The sequence below is a fragment of the Miniopterus natalensis genome, chromosome 9 (genome assembly GCF_054644295.1).
Source record: "Miniopterus natalensis isolate mMinNat1 chromosome 9, mMinNat1.hap1, whole genome shotgun sequence".
NCBI lineage: Eukaryota > Metazoa > Chordata > Mammalia > Chiroptera > Miniopteridae > Miniopterus > Miniopterus natalensis.
The window spans coordinates 19,834,003-19,854,663 of NC_142089.1; the positions used below are offsets into that span (position 1 = coordinate 19,834,003).

Here is a 20,661-nt window from a genome sequence, read left to right on the forward strand (position 1 = left end):
GTCATTTTCCTGTAATTTTGGAAACTAGCTTTTCCCTCACCTTTATTCTTCTTTTTCAGAATTTCACTGAAGGTGACTAAGCAGTGGAGCCACACAAACTGATTTAGATCACTGCAATAATCCAGAAGAAAGATGATGGTGGCCAAAACTAAGGAGGCAGCCAGTAAGGAACACTGGAGAGGACGTCTGGGAGGAATAAAAGGGTCCTGCCTTAGACATATTGATTGAGAGAGCTATTAATCACCTAAGGTAATTAATCATCTAAATGTCCAGTAGGCAGTTGGATACATGAATCTGGAACCCAGAGGTCAGAGCAAAAGAAATAAAACTGGAATTGGCCACCATCTAGGTGCTGTTTAAAACCACAGGACTGTATGAGTTACCTAGGAAGCAGAGGTGAAGAGCTGAAACAGAGACGTATGGCCTGCGAAGTTTAAAATATTTACTATCTAGACCTTTATACAAAAAGTCTGCTGACCTTTGTGGATTTTCTTCTTTGTACTTTCCTGTATCTTACTGAGACCATTTAAATAACCTGAAAGAAATTCACACTAAAGTCCCACAGAAACAAAGAAAAAATTCTAAAACTACCATTTTTTTAAAAAAATCAGAGTACTACACTATTTGTTATTATTCTTTTTTTGACCAAACTGAAAATATTAATCAGAGCTATTCCGTAACACAGTTTAAATGACTGGTTAAAGTGAACTACAGAAGGATTCCACATAGGGAAAACATATACAGGGTGGGGAAAAAGTAGGTTTACAGTTGTGAGTACACCAAACACAGAATTTATTCTTGTATTATTAATTAATTACTGTCTGACTTTCCATACAAACAACTGTAAGCCTACTTTTGCCCCACCCTGTATACAGCAGTCACATTTAATATGAGGGCTATGTCCCTGAAAACCCTAAATAACTCACAACTAACACAATTCAAGACTAACTGTCCCATACAGATCAAGTAGAGGAGGGCTGCCTTCTCAGAGCACATAAGCCTTCAATCAATATAGAATATTTTCATAATACATACTAAGAATAGTTATTAATATAAAATACTTTAATTCTATAATGATATGGTTAATAATAAAATTATTAATTCTATAACAGTGATTTATTAATCATGTGATTTTAAAATATAATTTAATATATAGTATATAATATACAACTACAAAGTTAATTTAATGAGTCCTAATGCAGTATACTGGCTGAAAGTAATTAAGTGAAAGTTATCATTAGCATCTTCCAACAATGCAAATAATGGGAAAGTTAACAGATATCAAAGTAGGACAAGCTTTCTCTCTATTATGGTGAAGGGTGGTCTGATTCCCTGAAAGACTTCTGCTAAAGAATGAATCTAATGTGGTTTGTATTTTCTCTCATTTTTTTCCTTGTGGATTTCTTTCTTTTTTTTAAACTTTTTATTGAATTTATTGGGCTGACATTAGTTAATAAAATTATATAGGTTTCAGGTGTACAGTTCTATATACATCATCTGTATATTGTACTGTGTGCTCACCACCCCAAGTCAAGTCTCCTTCCATCACCACCATTCCCCCATACCCTCTTTTCCTTCCCCCTACACCTTTCATTGTGGATTTCTTGCTATGCTGACACGCTATCTACCTTTTGCCTTGCTACCATGGAGCAGCAATCCACATTTGAATCATCTTCTTCAAAAGTAGCAACTGTTGCTGAAATACAGCTGACAGCTCTCCACCTGCCCTCCACCCAAGACCCAAATCCACGGGACCTTTGTTTTTCTAATTCTAGCAAGTCTTCCTTTATTAATTCATGGGGAACAACCCAAGTAAAATTTCAACACCCCTTCATCAACCCTGCACAAATTTACCTTCTTTACCACTTTCAGAGATTCTTTATTAGTAGGGATTACGCTGTCTTCCAAGTTAAAGCCTCTTTAAATTAGGGTAAAGCTGAAATGTTCTGAAAGATTTGGAGTTAGCAGATATAGCTTGCCTGCTCATATTTTTATTGGTGTTTTAAAATATGTTTTTATTGATTTTTAGACAGAGAGAAAAGGACAGGGAGAGAGAGAGACATCGATGAGAAACATCAATCAGCTTCTTCCTGCACGCCCCCTACTGGGGATCAAGCCAACAACCTGGGCATGTGCCTTGATCATGAACCGAACTGGCAACCTCTTGGTTCATGGGCTGATGCTCAACCACTGAGCCACACTGGCTGGGCTCATGTTTATATTCTTAATACCTTGGTGGCCTTTAAAATTGGAAAGCCAGTTATGACTTATAGTAAACCTTTTTTGCCTCACTGTCACATCCTTTCAAATCATCAAAAATACTTCATGCCTTAGCATAGACGATAGCTTGGCCTTAGGAGTTCATTATGTCAGCACTGATCTTAGAGGTATGTTGCCAGAATTTTATCCACTTATTCCATTATCTTGCCTGGTTATAAGATAATTTTGTGAACTAAAGGGTGGACCTGCTTTAATGATGCTTTGGGTTTTTTAGCATTATCTCTAATATTCGGCAGTATGCACTTTCCTAAATTAACAGAATGAGATATGGCAGCAGTTGTCTGGCCTTCTTCACAGAGTTTTATCACATTTAACTTCTGTTCCAAATTTATTAAATTCTGGGCACACTAACACTACCACTTAATGTACCTGAATGACATTGTTATTTGATATAAAAAATTATTTTTAACTGTATCAAGAGCAAATGTTAAGAGAGCATTTGAGATGTTAAGAGTCAAATGTTAAGAGTCACCAAAACATTAACCTAAGACCTACGACATTAGGTTCATATGATCTTGATAATGAATGATAGGAATTTTGTTTTCCTGCTACAGTGATGCTGATACAGGACAATAATGACACAGTTTGTAACCTTTCAGCCTGCCAGATTTGAAATTATGCATTTCTTTAAAAAAAAATGTTTTTAATTTTGGCAAGTCTTTTAGACTTTCTAGTCTAAAAAAAATTACTTGAATGCAGTAAAAGAGAAGAATAAGCAGCCAGATGGAATTAACAAGTATTTAAAGAAATTAAGGAACCAGACACAAATAATCAAATAAATCAGGAATGCATTCTTATTAATAATGTAATTTTAAGATTTGAAAACAAAAGTTAATGCATAATATATTACTCCAATTTTTTAAAGACTAAGCTGCAAACAGAAATGTACTCAGATATATATATTAGAAGGCTATATCCAAAATGAAAATAAAATGGCATTATCAGGCAAATATTAACAATAAAACTTACATCTTCAATGATCTTTGCTGCCTCTTTAGTAACTGCACCTGTTATAAATTAAAACATACATTATTATTATCCCCAGAACATAAAGAACACTAAAACCAAGAAGTTACTTTCCTCTTACTAAGGTGATCTAGAATCTAGTCCAGAATTTCTTAAAAATAATCCAAGAAAACCCGGCCTCAGTATCACCTAGGGTCCTTGGTAAGGTAAGGATTCCTGGGCTGCAGTCCCATCTACTCTATTAGATAGACTCTCTGGGGGTAAAGGCAGCTATATTAAATAATTTGGGTTCTTAAAACAATAAACTATACATACCATTTCCTTCCCTATCCATTCCATTCCACCCTGCTTGCTACCTATTCCCCCAAGACAGAGGAGCATGTTTCCTCATATAAATGTAAATAGTACAATAACAGCTTTGCATACTAAACAACACTCATTTCCACAGTCTAAACAAATGTCTTTACACCAAGCATACCTTTTAAAACACTGTTTGTGTTCCCTGTGGGCTGGGCAGGAGGTACTTTTGCTAATGACACCACACTGGTTATAACTGGTGTTGTGTTTGTCCTTGCGGAAGGGAGCTCCATTGAAGCAGTTGGTGGCTTAGCAATAATCACTGATTAAAATAAAAAGGTAAGACCTAGTATAAACAAAAGGGTCACACACACAAACCCTGTTTGACAACTAAATGTTCAAGATGCAATGCAAGTATCTAACTGTATAATGTTGGGTTGGGTGATTCTGGTCAGATTAGTGTTCATTAGGACTTAAAGAGAGGCTGATTCTCTAAAATTATAAACTTCAAATGATATTTAACAGGTAAAAATATAGCTATTAGCTTCAGGGTTAGCTGGGCCTTTCTATTAGTGACTATTAAAACTCCTACACCCATCTTGCTTCAAATAAAAATTTAACATGACAATTTTTATAAGTTGGTGACATAGCTGTCCATCCACATAGAACACTGGTTTTCTTAACCAACTACAAAGAATGAAAATTCTACCACCTAACTAACCTCAGGGAAGGGATGATAACATAAAAGATTAGCACAAGGCATATCTGGATTAAGGTGATGATTAATAAGACTGCAAAAGTAGACAAGAGCCACACTGTAAGGAGCCAAAGCACATGGGTTCTGTCAATTCAGCAGCACTCCAGGCTTTGATCAGAGAACAGAATATCAAATGTTTTTCATCTGAGTCAGAGAAGTCCTACTTCAGGGAACTACTTTAAAAACATGCCACATATCTATCTATTCATCTGGATATTTTGACCACATTAGCTGTCCTACTTGCAAAATTATTTTATTCTTAGCTAAGAAAAACTTTGCTACCCATGAAGAACTGGTCTACTTTATTTTTTGATATAATTAATGGGTTGTTCTTTTTTCCTTGGCTACAAGCAAGCTCTGGATCAAATCTTACGTGTCACAGCAACTATATTAACATATTTGTATCTCTCTTTTTGTTTGTCCCAATTTTCCATTTTTATTTCAAGTTTATTAATGGAACAGAATATATCCCTTAGTGTTAGTTACTTATGTACAGATAAATTCAATCAAAAGCAATCAAATCTAATTTACTATAAAATTAGTGCTTCTACATTTATTATTCTTGGTGTGTTAGATTACAATAGCAAAAAGTATCAGGATTAATTTTCCTTCAAGGGCAATCTTTAAGGAGTCATACAGGAAAATTTAAGGAAATTCAAGCTATCTGCATCCAGTAAAGTTTTTTTTTTATTATATTATTTACAATTGTGTATGCTGATAGTATATCCTAGCACTAACATAAAAATCCCATTAGCCAAGCTTAATTTTACCTTTTCTTTGTGAAAGAGGGTCATTTGTAATTTGCTGATGACAAAACGCCAAGACACAAAATAGATTACAGAAATGTTTGATGTTTCCTCGCCATTTTATGGACTCACTTAGCTTACCCTGTCGTTTACAAGCATCACACTTGGCCATCTGAGAAAAAAATGTAAGATAGGATAGGCTTAAAACTATAAAATAATGGAAAGATAACATTATTATAAAACTGGAAGGCACTATGAAAACATGATATATGAGTCAGTTGAGTTCACAAAATGTAAGATTTCTACCTTAAAATATTGTGGTTATTCTCCGATGATATATCCAATAAGGGGTTAATATCCAAAATTTGTAAAGAGCTCAAACAACTCAACAACAACAAAAACAATCCAATTTAAAAATGGGCAGAAGACCTGAGTAGACACTTCTCCAAAGAGGACATACAGATGGTCAATAGACATATAAGATGCTCAATATCACTAATCACCCAAGAAATGCAAATTAAAACCACAATAAGATATCACCTCACATATCTCACACATGTCAGAATGGCTATCATCAATAAATCAACAAATAACAAGTGTTGGCGAGGACACAGAGAAAAGGAAACCATCATGCACTATTGGTGGGAATGCGGATTGGTGCAGCCACTGTGGAAAACAGTATGGAGTTACCTTAAAAAATTAAAAATGGAACTGCCTTATGATCCAGTGATTCCACTTCTGAGCATTTATCCGAAGAAACCCAAAATACTAATTTGAAAGAATATATGCACCCTTATGTTTACTGCAGCGTTATTTACAATAGCCAAGATATGGAGCAACCCAAGTGCCCATCAACAGACAAGTGGATAAAAAGCTGTGGTACATACATACAATGGAATATTACTCGGCCATGAAAAGGAAAAAATCTTACCATTTGCGATAGCATGGAGGACCTAGAGAGTATTAGGCTAAGTGAAATAAGTCAGTCAGAGAAAGACAAGTACCATATGGTTTCACTTATATGTGGAATTTAAAGAACAGAATAAACAAACTAATAAAACTGAAACAGACACATAGATAGAACAAACTGATGGCAGCCAGAGGGGAGGGGGAAAGGCTAAAAAAAGGCAAAGGGATTAAGAAGTACAAAATGGTAGTTACAAAAGAGTTATGGGGATGTAAAGTACAGCATAGGGAATATAGTCAGTAATACTGTAATAATTATGTATTGTGCCAGGTGAATACTTGAAATATCAGGGGAATACTTTGTAAAGTGTATGATTGTCTAACCACTACGCCATACATCTGAAACTAATACAAAATAATATTAAATGTAAACTGCAATTGAAAAATAAAAAATACATATTGTGGTTAAAAATATATATTCTTAATAGTTTCATATAGCTACCCTCAATCAAGAGACTATAAAAGTTGATCTCCTGCCTAGCCAACGTGGCTCAGAGGTTGAGCATCAACCTATGATCCAGGAGATCGAGGTTTAATTCCTGGTCAGGGCACATGCCCAGGTTTTGCGCTTGATCCCCAGTCAGGTGTGTGCAGGAGGCAGCTGATGAAACACTATCTCATCACTGATGTTTCTCTCCCTCTCGTTGAAATCAACAAAAACATTAAAAAAAAAAAAAAAAGTTGATCTCCTGTTTTCAAAATTACCAATGAAGGAATCTAAAGATAGGTTCTATTTTTAAAAGATTAAGAGGCAGCATATTGCAGCAGGAAGAATAAAGACTTGATTCACTTAACAAATATCTAATGAGCTATCCTTTGTCTTAAGCACTGAGATAGGTCCCAGTCACACAATTATGAAAAAGACATACCTCCCCTCAAGGAGACTGTATTTTGAGGGAGACAAATAAACAGGTGATTTCCCTGGAGTGTTACAGGTGCTAACTGTCATTCACCAGCTTCTTTAAAGACACGTTACTGGCTCTTTTTCCTTATTTATAAACTGGCAATAGTATACCTACCTCTTGGGAGTCTGCTGAGGATTAAATGAAATAACACTTATGAAGCACTGGGCATGTGTTAGTGCTTCAATTAACTGCAACTTTCATTGTTAACCTTTCAAAAAAGTAATTTTTTTAAAAGGAGGTAGGTAAGGAGGTCAGTCATAGTCATTTGATCTATGAAATGAGAACAAAGTCTGAATTCAAATTCCTCAGAGTAACCTTCTGTACAAGAGGCTTAAGGCAACTTAACGATGTAAAGTTCTAACTTAAAAAATCTCAAAGTTATAACTAAAGTCAATGTGCCCTATAAGAAAGCAAAATTTAAAAGGAACATATCCTCGAATGACAACAAAGCCTCCAAAAATTCTATTCTCTTTACCCCAAAGATTTCAAGTTTATAATCAACTGAATTTTGCTTTAGGAACTCATAGTTTATTTTACCCAGTTCTAAACACAAAATTTTATTCACATAATCTGAACATATTTTAAATAGAAAATAATTTTTACAAACTTTAGAAAGCCAAAGAGTTATATTATATTTACCTGATAAAACAGAACTGTAAATTTGGACATGCAGTCTTCACAACAGAACTCTTCTAACTTGCCCTCCAATCGGTTTTCTACCAAATTAGGGGATGTCTGGGAACAATAACTGCACATCCTACAGTAGTTTCCCCATCGTTCTCCAAAGTCACGGGCAGAGAGGTATTTGCAAACTGAGAGCCAAAAAGGATGAAAGGAAGAAACATCAAATTTACATTAACTTGAAGGAGGTAAAGTTGAGTCTCTACAGCCTTAGATGCCAACTTTAAGTTAATTTCTAAATAAGGGACACAATTATTTGCCTCTAGGTTAAAGAATAGTGTCTATATTCACAAAACAAACTCCTATCACCTTTTACATATACTCTAAATATTAGGCCATCTATATTCAGAGGTATACAAGTTTCTTAAGCCAGGAAGCCGTAACTGCTTGAGTACTCTCTTCACAAATGGGTGCAAGAACAAAAAGATCTCTGAAGTCATAGCTAAACTTATGAAGGGATTTTCTGTACTCTATATTAATACCACTTATCTAACTATATATGTCAGCTGATTTCACAACAGAAACTTTGCAGGCCAGAAGGGAGTGGCAAAAAATATTCAAAGTGATGAAAAGCAAGGACCTACAACAAAGATTACTTTACCTAGCAAACCTATCATCTAGAATCAAAGGACAAAGAGCTTCCCAGACAAGAAAAAGCTAAAGGAGTTCATCACCACCAAACCAATATTACATGAAATGTTAAAGGGTCTTCTTTAAGAAGGAAAAAAACAAAAATATGAACAATAAGATGGCAATAAATACGTATCTATCGACAACTGAATCTAAAAATCAAAATAAATGAACAAGCAGAACAGAAAAATACAAAATAAAAAAAAAAAATTGACTTTAAAGTGAGTTAAGTATAAACCCAATTAAAAAGCCTTCAATTATACCTGATAAAATAAAAATTACTTGAAAATTGATTGTGGATTAATAATCAACCTCATAATGAATACTTCACGACAATCACGCGCTCTGTGGATAAAACTGAACTTTTTCCTTTACCTTCACTACAGAATGGCTTATCAACCCCTGAGAATCGTACAGTCTCCTTTATAATTTTCTGTAGTTTACAGTAGTCGCACATTGCTATAACTTTATTTTTCTTTTTGTAGTCATCAGAGCAAGTCTTGCCACAAAACAGAAACATTTTACCCTGCAGAGAAAAAATTCATTAAAACCTAATTAAACAGTTGCTTTATCTTTAAGAAATCCTTTTCCTTCTCATTTCAAAGCAAATTAAGTGATTATCAAAGATGAAAAGACAAAAATACTTCTTGGGTAAGTTTAAATTCAATCCCTTTCATGATCTCTCTTTACCTTGTAGAAAAGAAGTTCTGGTTTTGTGGCAAACAGGTGGTTACAGTGCTGACACTTGAGTTTAACAACTGCATGGATTGAAGCAACTTGCTGGGGTTGTGCAGCAAGAGACTGGAGACTGGCTGCAGCAGAGCCACTGATGGCGCAGGGGGAAACCACAGAGGTGTTACCTCCTCCTGCTGATACTGCTGGCCCGGAGGGTGCACTTACTTGGCCCTGAGTCAGGGGCACTGCTGAAGAATTTGTTCCTTTTGGCTTGTTAAATACATTCTGAATGAACACAAGGCAAAGATTTTAACAACTGAGAAATAACAGAACTCGATAATTTTCATTTTCTCATTTTAATAAATTAATTCCCATGCAAACATTTCTTTAATATTTATAAAGTAGTACATAGAGTTTAAATGGCATACTTCCAAATAGAAGGACTGAGAAATGCAGGCTTTCTAGACAAAGACCTCTAGTATATATGATCCTAATAAATTAGAGCAGGCCTCTCCTTTCCCCCAAGATACCCCTTCACCTGCACTCCCATCACCAACCAGCCTCTGATGGCTATTAAGAGCACAGTGGCCACCAGGGCTGTCTTTCTCTTTAGTGCCAGGGACACTGCATCAGGCATCTTCCCACCCTGGAGGATCTCTAAACTCTACTTTCTTGGAGAGTGAAGAGAAAATGTGACAAGTGAAGGCTTACAATTCCATGCCAGGAGTCATCATGAGTGTATTTGGCCCAGGATGAGAGGAAGGAACACATGAACACATCATATACCATGTATCCAAACCATAGCCTAGCTTCCATAGTTGAACAGAATTTTTTTCTAACTTAAATTTAATCTTCTACAAGTATGGACCTTCAGCAGTTAACATTTTGCCATAGATCAATGCCTAAGAGAACTGCAGGGGTAAAATATTGTTAGATCATACCTGGAAAGCCACAACACAACTGGAACTGCAGAAGCTGTATATAGTCCCATTGGACATAGCTAGGTGATACTGAGGGATTGCTGAGGTTTTACAACTATGACACAAAACCTGGACACCTTGGTAACAAAAAATAAAAGCCAATTAATAAGTCACACAGATGAACAAATAATCCAAAAATGTATCAGAATAAAAATACAAACAACAATATACAAAACAAAAATCAAGGAACTTTATAATAACCTGAAAAGCTAACTACAATTTCTTCAAGTAAGTCTCATTTACTACACAAAAACTAACTTGGAATTTATGTGGGGTTATTTTTTCTTCTTTTCACATAGGAAACTAAAAAAAAAAAATACCTCAACCAAGGAAATCTGTAAAATACTATTTCCACTTAAAAATCAGTTCTTTGAAACTAAACCAATCTTGGGTCTTTATTTAACCATACAGATAAATTTAGCTTAGAATAAAATGAAAGAAAAGCAGTTATATTCTTCTTCAATAGTTACTCAATCTATAAATTTATCAAATTTAAACATTACCCGAAGAAGTAACTGTCTTAACTCTGTAAGCAGATAAGCAATTAATAGAACAGAAAAGTTCTGTTTTTCCTGAGTCATTCGTAGTCTCAATCATTTCAGCTGAGGGCCTCAATGATTTCCCCAAGGCATACGGAGGAGTCTGGGCTGAATTCTGTTAAGAAAAGAAAATAACGTTCACGTGCCTAAGCATATAGTACATATACACATAAGAGAAGAAAAAAGAAAAGCCACCTACAACCACTGTCTTTGGTTGAAATACTTGAGCATGACAGTGAGGCAACATCATGCATAGACTTTTCTGAAAGTTGGGATGTAGGAAAAGTTTTTTTCAGACAATAAAAAGTACACTGAAGAAAATTACTAACTACTCAGATATATTAGCAACAACAGAACACATTAAAAGTAATGAGTTAGATAGTCATTACATACTTTTCTCATCACAAATAATCAGAGAAGACCAGGTAATGCATGAACCAATCCTCAGTGCAGACTTGGAAATCAATCTAGGAGAGAGTCTACCACCTTTAAGATTACTTAACTTGTAAGGCTCTTCAGGAGGAGATAGAAATGATGTTTAATGTACACTAGGTCATCCTGCAGAACTGTTTCTTTTCAATCTAAGTTCCATAATAAAATATGCCCCTAAGATTATTACTTACATCCTTCTATAAAAATGTAACTTTTTAAAGACCCCAAGTCATTCAGCAATAATTAAATTGACACGGATTGATATACTTAGTAACCAAATGAATGCATTATTAATTACAATAAATAAAAATTAGCTAAAGTATTCTAATGAGGCAATGTTGCCAAAATAATTACAATTCATTCCAAAACACATTAAAATATATATGATAAGAAAAAGATATGTTTTAGATTCACTGATTTTATCACCTTTTGACTTCTGGTCATAATTTATAATAATATAGGGGTTTTCTTTACTATCAATATACCACAACATATTTCAGACTCATAGCAAATCATGAAATTACATGTGTGAATTCCTGGCCATGAAAATCTTAAAAAATTATGTAGCTCACATATATCATCCTACTACCGCAATCAACCCTTACAGTATTAGGATATAGCCAATATTTCTGGAGAGGAAATCACATATCATCAACTGATGAACTGATGGGAAGAGCTTTTTTTTTTAAAGAATATTTTATTGATTTTTAGAGAGGAAGAGAGAAGAGAGAAACATCAATATGAGAGCCTAACATTGATTGGCTGCCTCCTGAACACCCCCTACCAGGGATTGAGCCCACAACCTGGGCATGTGCCCTGACAGGGAATCGAACTAGCAACCTCTCAGTGCATGGGATGATGCCCCACCAACTGAGCCACATTGGCCAGAACAAGAGCTCACTCTTTTATTGTATATTTTATCCCTGTGCAGCCATCTCAGAAGGGGTGAGCCCAATTATATGCAACAGACTAATATTCATACCTGCTTATATGCTGTGACACTTGTTGAAGTAAAAACCTTCTGGCAAGAACCAGAGCTACTATAACAATAACTCCCACAGTTCTCACAACAGTTCATGGTGAGGTTGTTGGTAGAATGAAATTTTGAAAAACAGGCATCACTACAAAGACCATGTACCACATTTTGATACTTAACTTCAAATCGAATCTAGGAAATAAAAACACATACACATACAAAATAAGAGCCAGTTAAAAATCTCTGATCTTTGAGCAGAATCCCAATAAAGGTAAAATGTAACTTACATCAGCATTCTTCTGACACATACTGCACTTAGTTGAAATGCTATTGGTATATATGGTAACAACAGGTTTTTTCTTTAGCTCATAAGAAGAAAGGCATGATTGGCTGCAGAAATCTTTGCTAGGAGAGGAATTTTCAAAGCGGGTTGTGATCACATTCTTTGGATTTAAAATGTCTCTAAAAATAAATAACAAAGGCAAAATGAAATGTGTTCTTCATGATTGTAATTTCTTCTTCTTTGTGAGCTAAAATAACTACATTTACTAAGGGCAGCTATTGTATAGTAGAAAATGGCTGACCCTGCAAAAGGCATCTGGAAACCTGGGTTTAATGATTAGTTCTGTTCCTTATCAGCTGAGTGACAATGAGTGAGGCAATTACTATCCCAATTTCCTCATGTATAAAATGAAGTACATAATACCCAATTTATAGATATGTAAAGAAGAACTATATTTAAAATATATCCAGCCAGATGCCCATGACAAAAATAGCAAGGCTTATAGCTCCAACCAAGTTCCATCCACTGAAGCCAAAGGAGTAAGTGGCTATCCCACACCTCCAGACCATGAAACACCTGTCTTCTTACTAGCCAATAGCTGCCAAGAGTAAAAACATGAATGAGACAAGAAATAAATTTTTTAAAAATAAATTTACATGCAAGATTTGGGAAACAGTGAACTATCTGAGATTAATATAAAAATATTAGCATGATATATAAAGTTTAGCTACAAGTGAAGAGAGCAAAGAAACAGATGGCAGAAGAATACTAAGGCCTGGTATCAGAGAGCAGAACCAAGAACAAGGCAAAAGAACACAAATTACTGAGTTGTTCTGTGAGAAACCCAGAGTTGTTTTATGAGTTCAGTGTTGCAATAAGCACTGACAGTAAAAACGGAGGCTACATACTGCCATTCTTCTGACAAGTATAAAGACTGAAGGAAACAGTTGTTAATTAGAAACACTAGTGCAGGCCACAAAGTAAAAAAATAATGGCAATAATATTATATACTACAATAATGTGTACTTAGTAATTACTATGTGCCAGGCATTATTCTCTTTACTCACATTACTCAATTTAATTATCACAAAAAGTATTATTATAATTGCCATTTTATAAGTGAGGAGGCCAAATCAGAAATGTCTAAGTCACACAGCTGGGAAAGAGTGAAGCCAGAATACAAATCCCAGCATTCAGATCCTACAGTCCATAGACTTAATCATTCCACTGTCCTGCCTCACATCCTGTACCTTTATGATACAGGCCTGTTCATGGTAAACTGTGAAAGAACAACAACAACAAAGTACTTTAATTTTCTAAAACTCACCCACCCTTAAAAACACGACAGTGAAGCTTGGAAACCAAGTGGATGTGCTTCCACATTTACTAACTCTGAAAAGTGATTTTTCTCTAAAAGCAGAGCAATCGAGAATTTTATTTAATAATGTGAATCTGCCAGTGGCATAATGTATGTATAAGTAAACCAATAAGCATGTCTTTAATGAAAATCTGTGCACATAGACATACAAATGCATTCTAAACCTTATGCATCCAAATGAATGTTACACCTTAACTTTGATCTTAGAAAAACCATACCTCTTCCAACATGGCTTGAACATTTTTTTCTAGTTTCTCTTTTAATTTATAAGAATTCTAAGAACTTTTTAATTTTATAGCCAAATATCATGTTTAACAGTATGATTCAGCTTATCTATCTACAATAGCTGATAAGGCATCAAGTAACTTTTGGCAATTTGCTAAAATCAAACCCATGCTGAAAAGACAGATGTGCCACCTTACTCTAAAGAAATGTTTCATAGGCTCTGAAGGTAATGCTAAATCAAGAGATTTAAATTTCTTTTTGGATAAGAGCAGCACTGTGGTAAAAATTCCCTACATGAATGACTTTTTAAAGAGAGATATATGCATTTGGGTGTATAAATTGTGTTATGTTCTTTAAATTTTAATTTATTTTCATTTGATATTTGACATGTTGAAACAGAATATCTAAAAACAGAAAACTAAATTTACTCCTTCAGATCAGCTTCATGAGAATGACATAAAAGAGTTAAAGTAAGATATTAGAAGGGCATTTTAGAACAAAACTAACTTTTAATATTTAAGTAAAATATTTTAAAACTCCTCTTTCCTTTTTGGAGATTTCCATTTTAACAGGACCATTTTAGATACCTAAGGCCAACATACCAAGCAGATGAAGAAACTGTCCTATATCTCCAAAGTCAAAATAGGTGCCTATAAATTATGTTAAGTATACATAATAATATTAATTTAACTATTAAAAATAATAAGATCCTACTTATTAAGCATTTGCTATATAATAGGCCCTATGCTAACACTGTCTCATTAAAATCTGAAAAAGAAGATACTATTTGCCAAGGAAGAAACTAAGGCTTAGAAAAATGAAATATCTAGCCTAATGTCATACAGCTAGTAAGTAATAGAGCCATGATCTAAAACCAAGCTCTTAACTTTTCCTGCTCTGAATTAGTGACTACTGACAACACACTGAATTCCTAGAATTACATTAACACAGAAATAGGCAAAACATGCCAAATTCTTCAAAGGTACTAAGGTAGAAAAAGAAGTTCATGTGACTTTGCTGTTATTCCTTTCTCTTTCTGAATCTATGCATTATTTAAAGCAACAATGATCCTCAAAAAAAGCTTGCAAGGATTTTTTTAGAAATAAACCCATTATATCTGTGGCCATTTACAGTTTTTACCTTCTAAAGAATTAAATAATTTTCATATATTATTTTATTGTGAGTGATATTATTTTATACCATACTTCAATAACATTCAAGATAAATAACTTTGGTTTGTTGTCTATGATTATAGGATATATGAGTGATCCTACAATTCCCACGAATCGTTATTTCTTTCCATAGTAAAATTTAAACTGAAAGAGATAAAGAAAAGTGGTTTAGGAAATACTTTTAATACTGAGTCATTTATTTAATGTTACAAAACTTTAGAATCTGCAAATTTCTCAATAGCTAAAAAGCTATTTCCAAAGAAATGTGCTAAAGAGATTTAAAGTAGCAATAGCATGTTTAAACTATATACACACTAAAAAAGTAAAAAGGGAGGTAATTAAGGATTTTATACTTAGAGCAGTTTGCGCAGGTTTTCTTGGGAGGAGGTGGTAGGCAGACAGGTGAAGAATATCTGGTGATGCACCGCGTGGAACAAAAGAGCTGAGTAGATCCTGTCTTATGATATGCAGTTTGCCCCTTATAAAGCATTTTTTTACAACCAGAACAAACAGCCTGCAAAGCTATAGCTGGAACTGAAGGAAGCAATCTATTTGGGCCGGACGATGCAAGAGGAAACTGAAAGCCTGGGGTTAACTGTTGGGCTATTAAAAAACAAAAAACAAAAAGTTTTAGTATAAATACAAACATACATACATTCTCTATTTTTAGGACAGTCTTAAAATTCAATATGAATGAGGCAATAAGTACTCCAGAAGATTTCAAACTTTCTAAAACCATGACCCATAATAAAAACTACACTTCACATTATAACCCAGGGCACACTTACATGTGTGTGTACGTGTGAATATAACTTAATAACTGAAACAGTAGTTTCATGAATTAATGTTTCCCTATTACATGCATCACACTCTGATATGAACCTTATTCTATTCCGCTTTTACAATGCTGACCAAGATCAGCTACTCAGTTTGAAAGCACTGTTTTATCTAAAGGAAGAAAAAACTTACATGAGGAGGCGTTTTTCCTAAATTCTACTAGTTAGAACATAACAAATATTCACTGTAATTAACTTCTGCAGTTCTGTTTCTTACCAAGAGGACTTTCACTGACTGAGAACACTGCACTAATTTTCAGTTCACTTTCTTGAGTTTTTGGCTTTGGGGCATGTCCGTATTCCTTAAAGGAAAAAGAAGAAAAAAGAAAGAAATGAATATAGTGTTAGTACCTAAGTAAACTAGAAATTCAAGCAAAATCTAATTCTGTCATATTCATCTCTTCTACATTCTAATTGTGATCACCTTCACACTACCTTAAAAGTCAAAATTTACAAGTTACTAGAATAGAGTTAATCTTTACAAAAAGGACCCTTCAGAACTGGAAAATCTTTTAAAACGGTTATATCTACTTTTCAAATGTAATCTTCATATACAGGAGTAATACACTGCTTTTCAATGCTGAGCACTACCCTTCTTTTAGCCTGTGTTTATAAGGGAACAATAAATTAAATTAAATCTGAATAATTTAGAGTTTGTAAAATTAGTAATTTTAGCCAAGACATTTACATGCTGTCATATCTGTGAATAGCAGAAAAGACATGAGTTTCAATGCAATCTGCTCATTATACATAAAATCACAGCCCAAATCAGATTTACCCTTAACGTATATATTTTTTAAATATATCTTTATTGATTTCAGAGAGAGGAAGGGAGAGGGAGAGAGCTGAAACATCAATGATGAGAGAGTTGTCAATGATTGGCTGCCTCCTGCATGCTCCCGACTGGGGATCGAGCATCCAACCCATGTGCCCTGACTGGGAACTGAACCTCGATTTCCTGGATCCTAGGTTGATGCTCAACCATTGAGCCACACCCCACCAAGCAACCCTTAACACATTTTTAAATGCTTTAAAACAAAATATAATCATGAAACAAAAATTTTAAAATACATATACCTATCTTTGTAAAAGACTGTCTTTATTCTTTTTTTTCTTTTTTTTTTTTTAATTGATTTTCTGAGAGAGAGAAGAAGGGAGAGGGAAAAAGAGAAACATCGATGTGAGAACCTCTCAGTGCACTGGACGACGCCCAACCAAGTGAGGTACTCCAGCAAGGGCAAGACTGTCTTTATTCTGAGATCACAACCATCCTAATTTGGTGAGAAAGGGGTCAAAACAGCCTTGCATATTTCAAAATAAAAAGTTTTCAAAATAAAACATTTTTTTAAAATAGTATTACTGTTCTGAAATAATGGTGATAATATATAATAGTTGTATTTTTAATCTCCCTAAACAAAGCAAAATAAATGACATATATCAGGCCTCAAAGTTACTTTTGAAATTTCTTTGAATCAATAAATGCCAAAGACTAGGAACCACTGCACTAATTTACCACTTCCCATGATATGCACTCTGGCACCCAACAATCTGTTGCCTATAAGGTAGGAACTATGATACCTTCTTTATAAATAAGGAAAGTGAAGCTCAGAGATGTTCAACAACTTGTCCAAGGTGATAAAGATACTAAGTGCACAGATGGGAATCAAACCCAAGTATCTTTGTTCCAAAACCCATGCTATCTCCCTCATAGGTGTACAACTACAACAAAGCATAATTACTACAATGAATTCAAACCCTGGTCCCCAGTTGAAATTAAGTTCCCCTGTTGCAGTCTCTCACATCTCCCTTTTACTCACAGCACCTGTGATAATACATCATTTCATATCAATCTGGGTGATAATTTTTCTAATGTCTAACACCTTTCCTTCTCCCCTGCACACACACACTAGACTGACAGGACCAAGTCCACTATGGACAGGGACCATATATTTTTTTCCACATCTATACACTCAACGCCCAGCACAGTCAACATAACACAACAGAGGAGACTATGGGTTCTGATAGCAGACAGAAAAAGATGTGATCTTGGCTCACACAAGTTATTTAATTTTTCTTAGTTTCAATTTCCTGATCTATAAAATAGAGATACTATCTAACCCATAGGCCCATTATGGGGGATAAATGATTTAATACAAATAAAGTATGTAGCATGATGCCTTCCAGTTAGCGAAAAGTTACGCATGATTTACACACAAAAATGCTAGCTCTTATTATTAGTTTCATAATTATGGCATTTAATAAATATTTGTTGAATGAATGAATCCAACTCCATTCAATCCAAAGTGGATATTCTTAAACATACTTAAATAACAACAGTTATTTATTGACACTTGCAAAAAGAGAAGTTAAGAGTACCTACATACACCTCCTTCAACTTACTAAAAAGAAAACTTGCCCTGGCCCGAGTCACCCCAAACACCAGAAGGTTGAGGGTTTGATTCCCAGTCGGGGCACATACCTAGGTTGTGGGTTGGGTATATCGGAAGGTAACTAATCGATGTTCTCTCTCACACTCTCACATCAATGTTTCACTCTTTCTTTCTCTCTCTCTCTCTCCTCCTTCCCCTCTCTCTAAAATCAATAAGCATATCCTTGGGTGAGAATTTTTAAAAATAAAATAATAATAAAATAAAATAAAAAATTAAATTAAATTAAATAATTAAATCAAATTAAAAAGCATTAAGCAACAGGGGGGGAAAAGAATGCTTAATTTCACCCGAGTGACAGTTAAACTATGTCTTAAAAGAGAAAATTTTTGCCAGGCTACCTAGTTTAGGATACCGCAGGCAGAAGAAATGAACTGTGCAAAGTCAAGGAAACAAGACTCAACAGAATATACTTTTGAGTGAAATTCAAATAGTTTGCAGGAGCATAGATTAGAAGAATGGGAAAGATGAGTGATGATACTGAATAGGGAAACAGAGACCTAGACATGGACAGTTTGAATGTCACACTAAAAAATTTATGCTTCATCACACATGAGACAGTCCTTAAAGGGACTAATGTCATCAGACCTATAAGTACAACGTCATCACTACACTGTGTTTTGATGGGGATTATGACAGAAGGAAAGAGGATGAGTAGGAAATTGTTATAAAAGTCTCAATGAGAAATAATAAAATAGGGAGGAAAAGGAAGAGACAGAGTCAAAAAATACTTTAAAGGTAAAATCCACAAAACCGGACAAACAAATGGTTACTTTTGGCAGAAGAAGAGGAAGAATTTACCATCTGGAGGAAAAATGAGTGTCACAGATGCCCTCATTCCCCACCCCACTTCCTGTAGACACTACCTCAACTCTTCTCAGCACAGGACTCTAGGAAGGCATGAAGTTGAGTGATACAAAAATCTAATTCGCATCCCTGTCCTGGAATGATACTGACTTTGAGATGGTATAAAAAATAACATATTATCATTATTATTTATTATGTTATTTATATTATTTATATTTGTAACATTGCTTTGCTTATGAAATAAAGCTAACAACTACAGAGTATAAAGTAAAAGAACTGTCCAAAAAGAAAAAAGAAATGAATTTTCTTGCTAAAACGACTAACCAGTCTCTCCACATTGACCTCTACAAATTTCCAGTCTGGGTCCCCTCAAGGGTAGGTGGTCTTTCTGAGTATGTTTATCTTACTCTCCCACTTAAAACCGTACGATGGCTTCCCATTGCTCTCAGGATAAAGACCAGAATGCGTAACGAAGTCCACAAGATCCCACATAATCTGGCCTCAAACTACCTGCAGAGCCTCATTCTAGAAGCAAGATAGCATGATAGGCTCTGAAGTCTGACTACCTGGATTTGAATCCAGTCTTTGCCATTTATGACCTGTGATTTGTGGTAAACCGCTTGAACTCTTTGTACTTTGGTTTCTTCATCTGTAAAATGGGAATAATATGGTTGTGAGAATGGTGGCTGGTACAGTCTAAGTATACATAAGTGCTAATATTAACAAGTTACTATGTTGTTATGATACAATATACACTACATATTGATATATTAATGCCATCTGCTAGTACTGTTATGATCATCACCACCATTTTTATACCCTTCTGTTCCAGGCCCACTGGTCTTGTAGTTTTTCAAAAGAACTGCATCTTTCCAGCTTAGATCTTTCCTATACGCAGATCTCTCTGTCTGGAACACTCTCCATGCCTTTGTCTCATCTATTCATTCTTCATAATTCAGCTCACAAATCCTTCCCTCAGGGCAGCCTTTCCTAGCCACCCTCTGCACCCGACCAAAATAAGATCAAATTCCCCATTTTATGCTTTTCTTCCAGAGCACTTGTCATAGTTTATAATTATATATGTTATTTGATCAATTACTTGTGTAATATCTGTCTCCCCTATTAACCTATAAGCTCTATGAGGGAAGGGACTAAGAGGATTTTGGTCACTTCCTGGATCCCCTAGCATAGAGTAGACCACAATACTTAGAGAATTAAAGGAAACTGCTGTCAGATACAAGAGAATTTAAAAAAATAAAAAGGTACCAAGCATGGAAAAACAATAACACATACTTTTTTTTTTTTTTTACAAAACAAAACATCATATAGTTACCAAGATCTTTTTTCATTCAAAGAGCAGAAAAACTGATTTACTCATCTAATGAGGGGAAAAAATCAGTATGGGTTGTTTTCACTTACAAGCTAGAAATTCCCTAACTAAAAATTTGAATTCACCAGATAGAAAAGAAGGAATAAAAAAAAATGTTTTAAGTAAAAGTGAAATGCTTACTTGAGCATTGTCAGGTTCTTCTTTAATTGTGTCCAGAAGCCCCTGCTGTGGTGCCATTGCTTTGCCACATTCGCCATCCAAAGGTTCTTTCATTCTAATTATTTACGTAAAGGATTTCTCCAGTCTAAGTTAACAGATTTCTTCTTGGTAATGGATAGCTGGGCTCCTAAAAC

The 20,661-nt window shown here is 34.7% G+C and overlaps 1 protein-coding gene across 2 annotated transcripts in view; it reads right to left on the minus strand.

Annotated features, from left to right (window-relative positions):
- Window positions 1-20,661, minus strand: part of ZMYM6 (zinc finger MYM-type containing 6) — a 30,016-nt gene that overhangs the window by 8,128 nt on the left and 1,227 nt on the right. For both annotated transcript variants that reach the window (XM_016218107.2, XM_016218098.2), the window contains 13 exons: window positions 20,489-20,654; window positions 15,942-16,026; window positions 15,242-15,491; window positions 12,118-12,292; window positions 11,837-12,022; window positions 10,387-10,537; window positions 9,845-9,960; window positions 8,919-9,188; window positions 8,604-8,754; window positions 7,557-7,729; window positions 5,071-5,218; window positions 3,725-3,865; window positions 3,250-3,287 (listed from right to left, as the gene is read on the minus strand). In XM_016218107.2, the coding sequence (XP_016073593.2) occupies window positions 3,250-3,287; window positions 3,725-3,865; window positions 5,071-5,218; window positions 7,557-7,729; window positions 8,604-8,754; window positions 8,919-9,188; window positions 9,845-9,960; window positions 10,387-10,537; window positions 11,837-12,022; window positions 12,118-12,292; window positions 15,242-15,491; window positions 15,942-16,026; window positions 20,489-20,581 (1,977 nt within the window). In that variant the 5' untranslated portion in view covers window positions 20,582-20,654. The remainder of the gene's footprint in view (window positions 1-3,249; window positions 3,288-3,724; window positions 3,866-5,070; window positions 5,219-7,556; window positions 7,730-8,603; window positions 8,755-8,918; window positions 9,189-9,844; window positions 9,961-10,386; window positions 10,538-11,836; window positions 12,023-12,117; window positions 12,293-15,241; window positions 15,492-15,941; window positions 16,027-20,488; window positions 20,655-20,661) is intronic.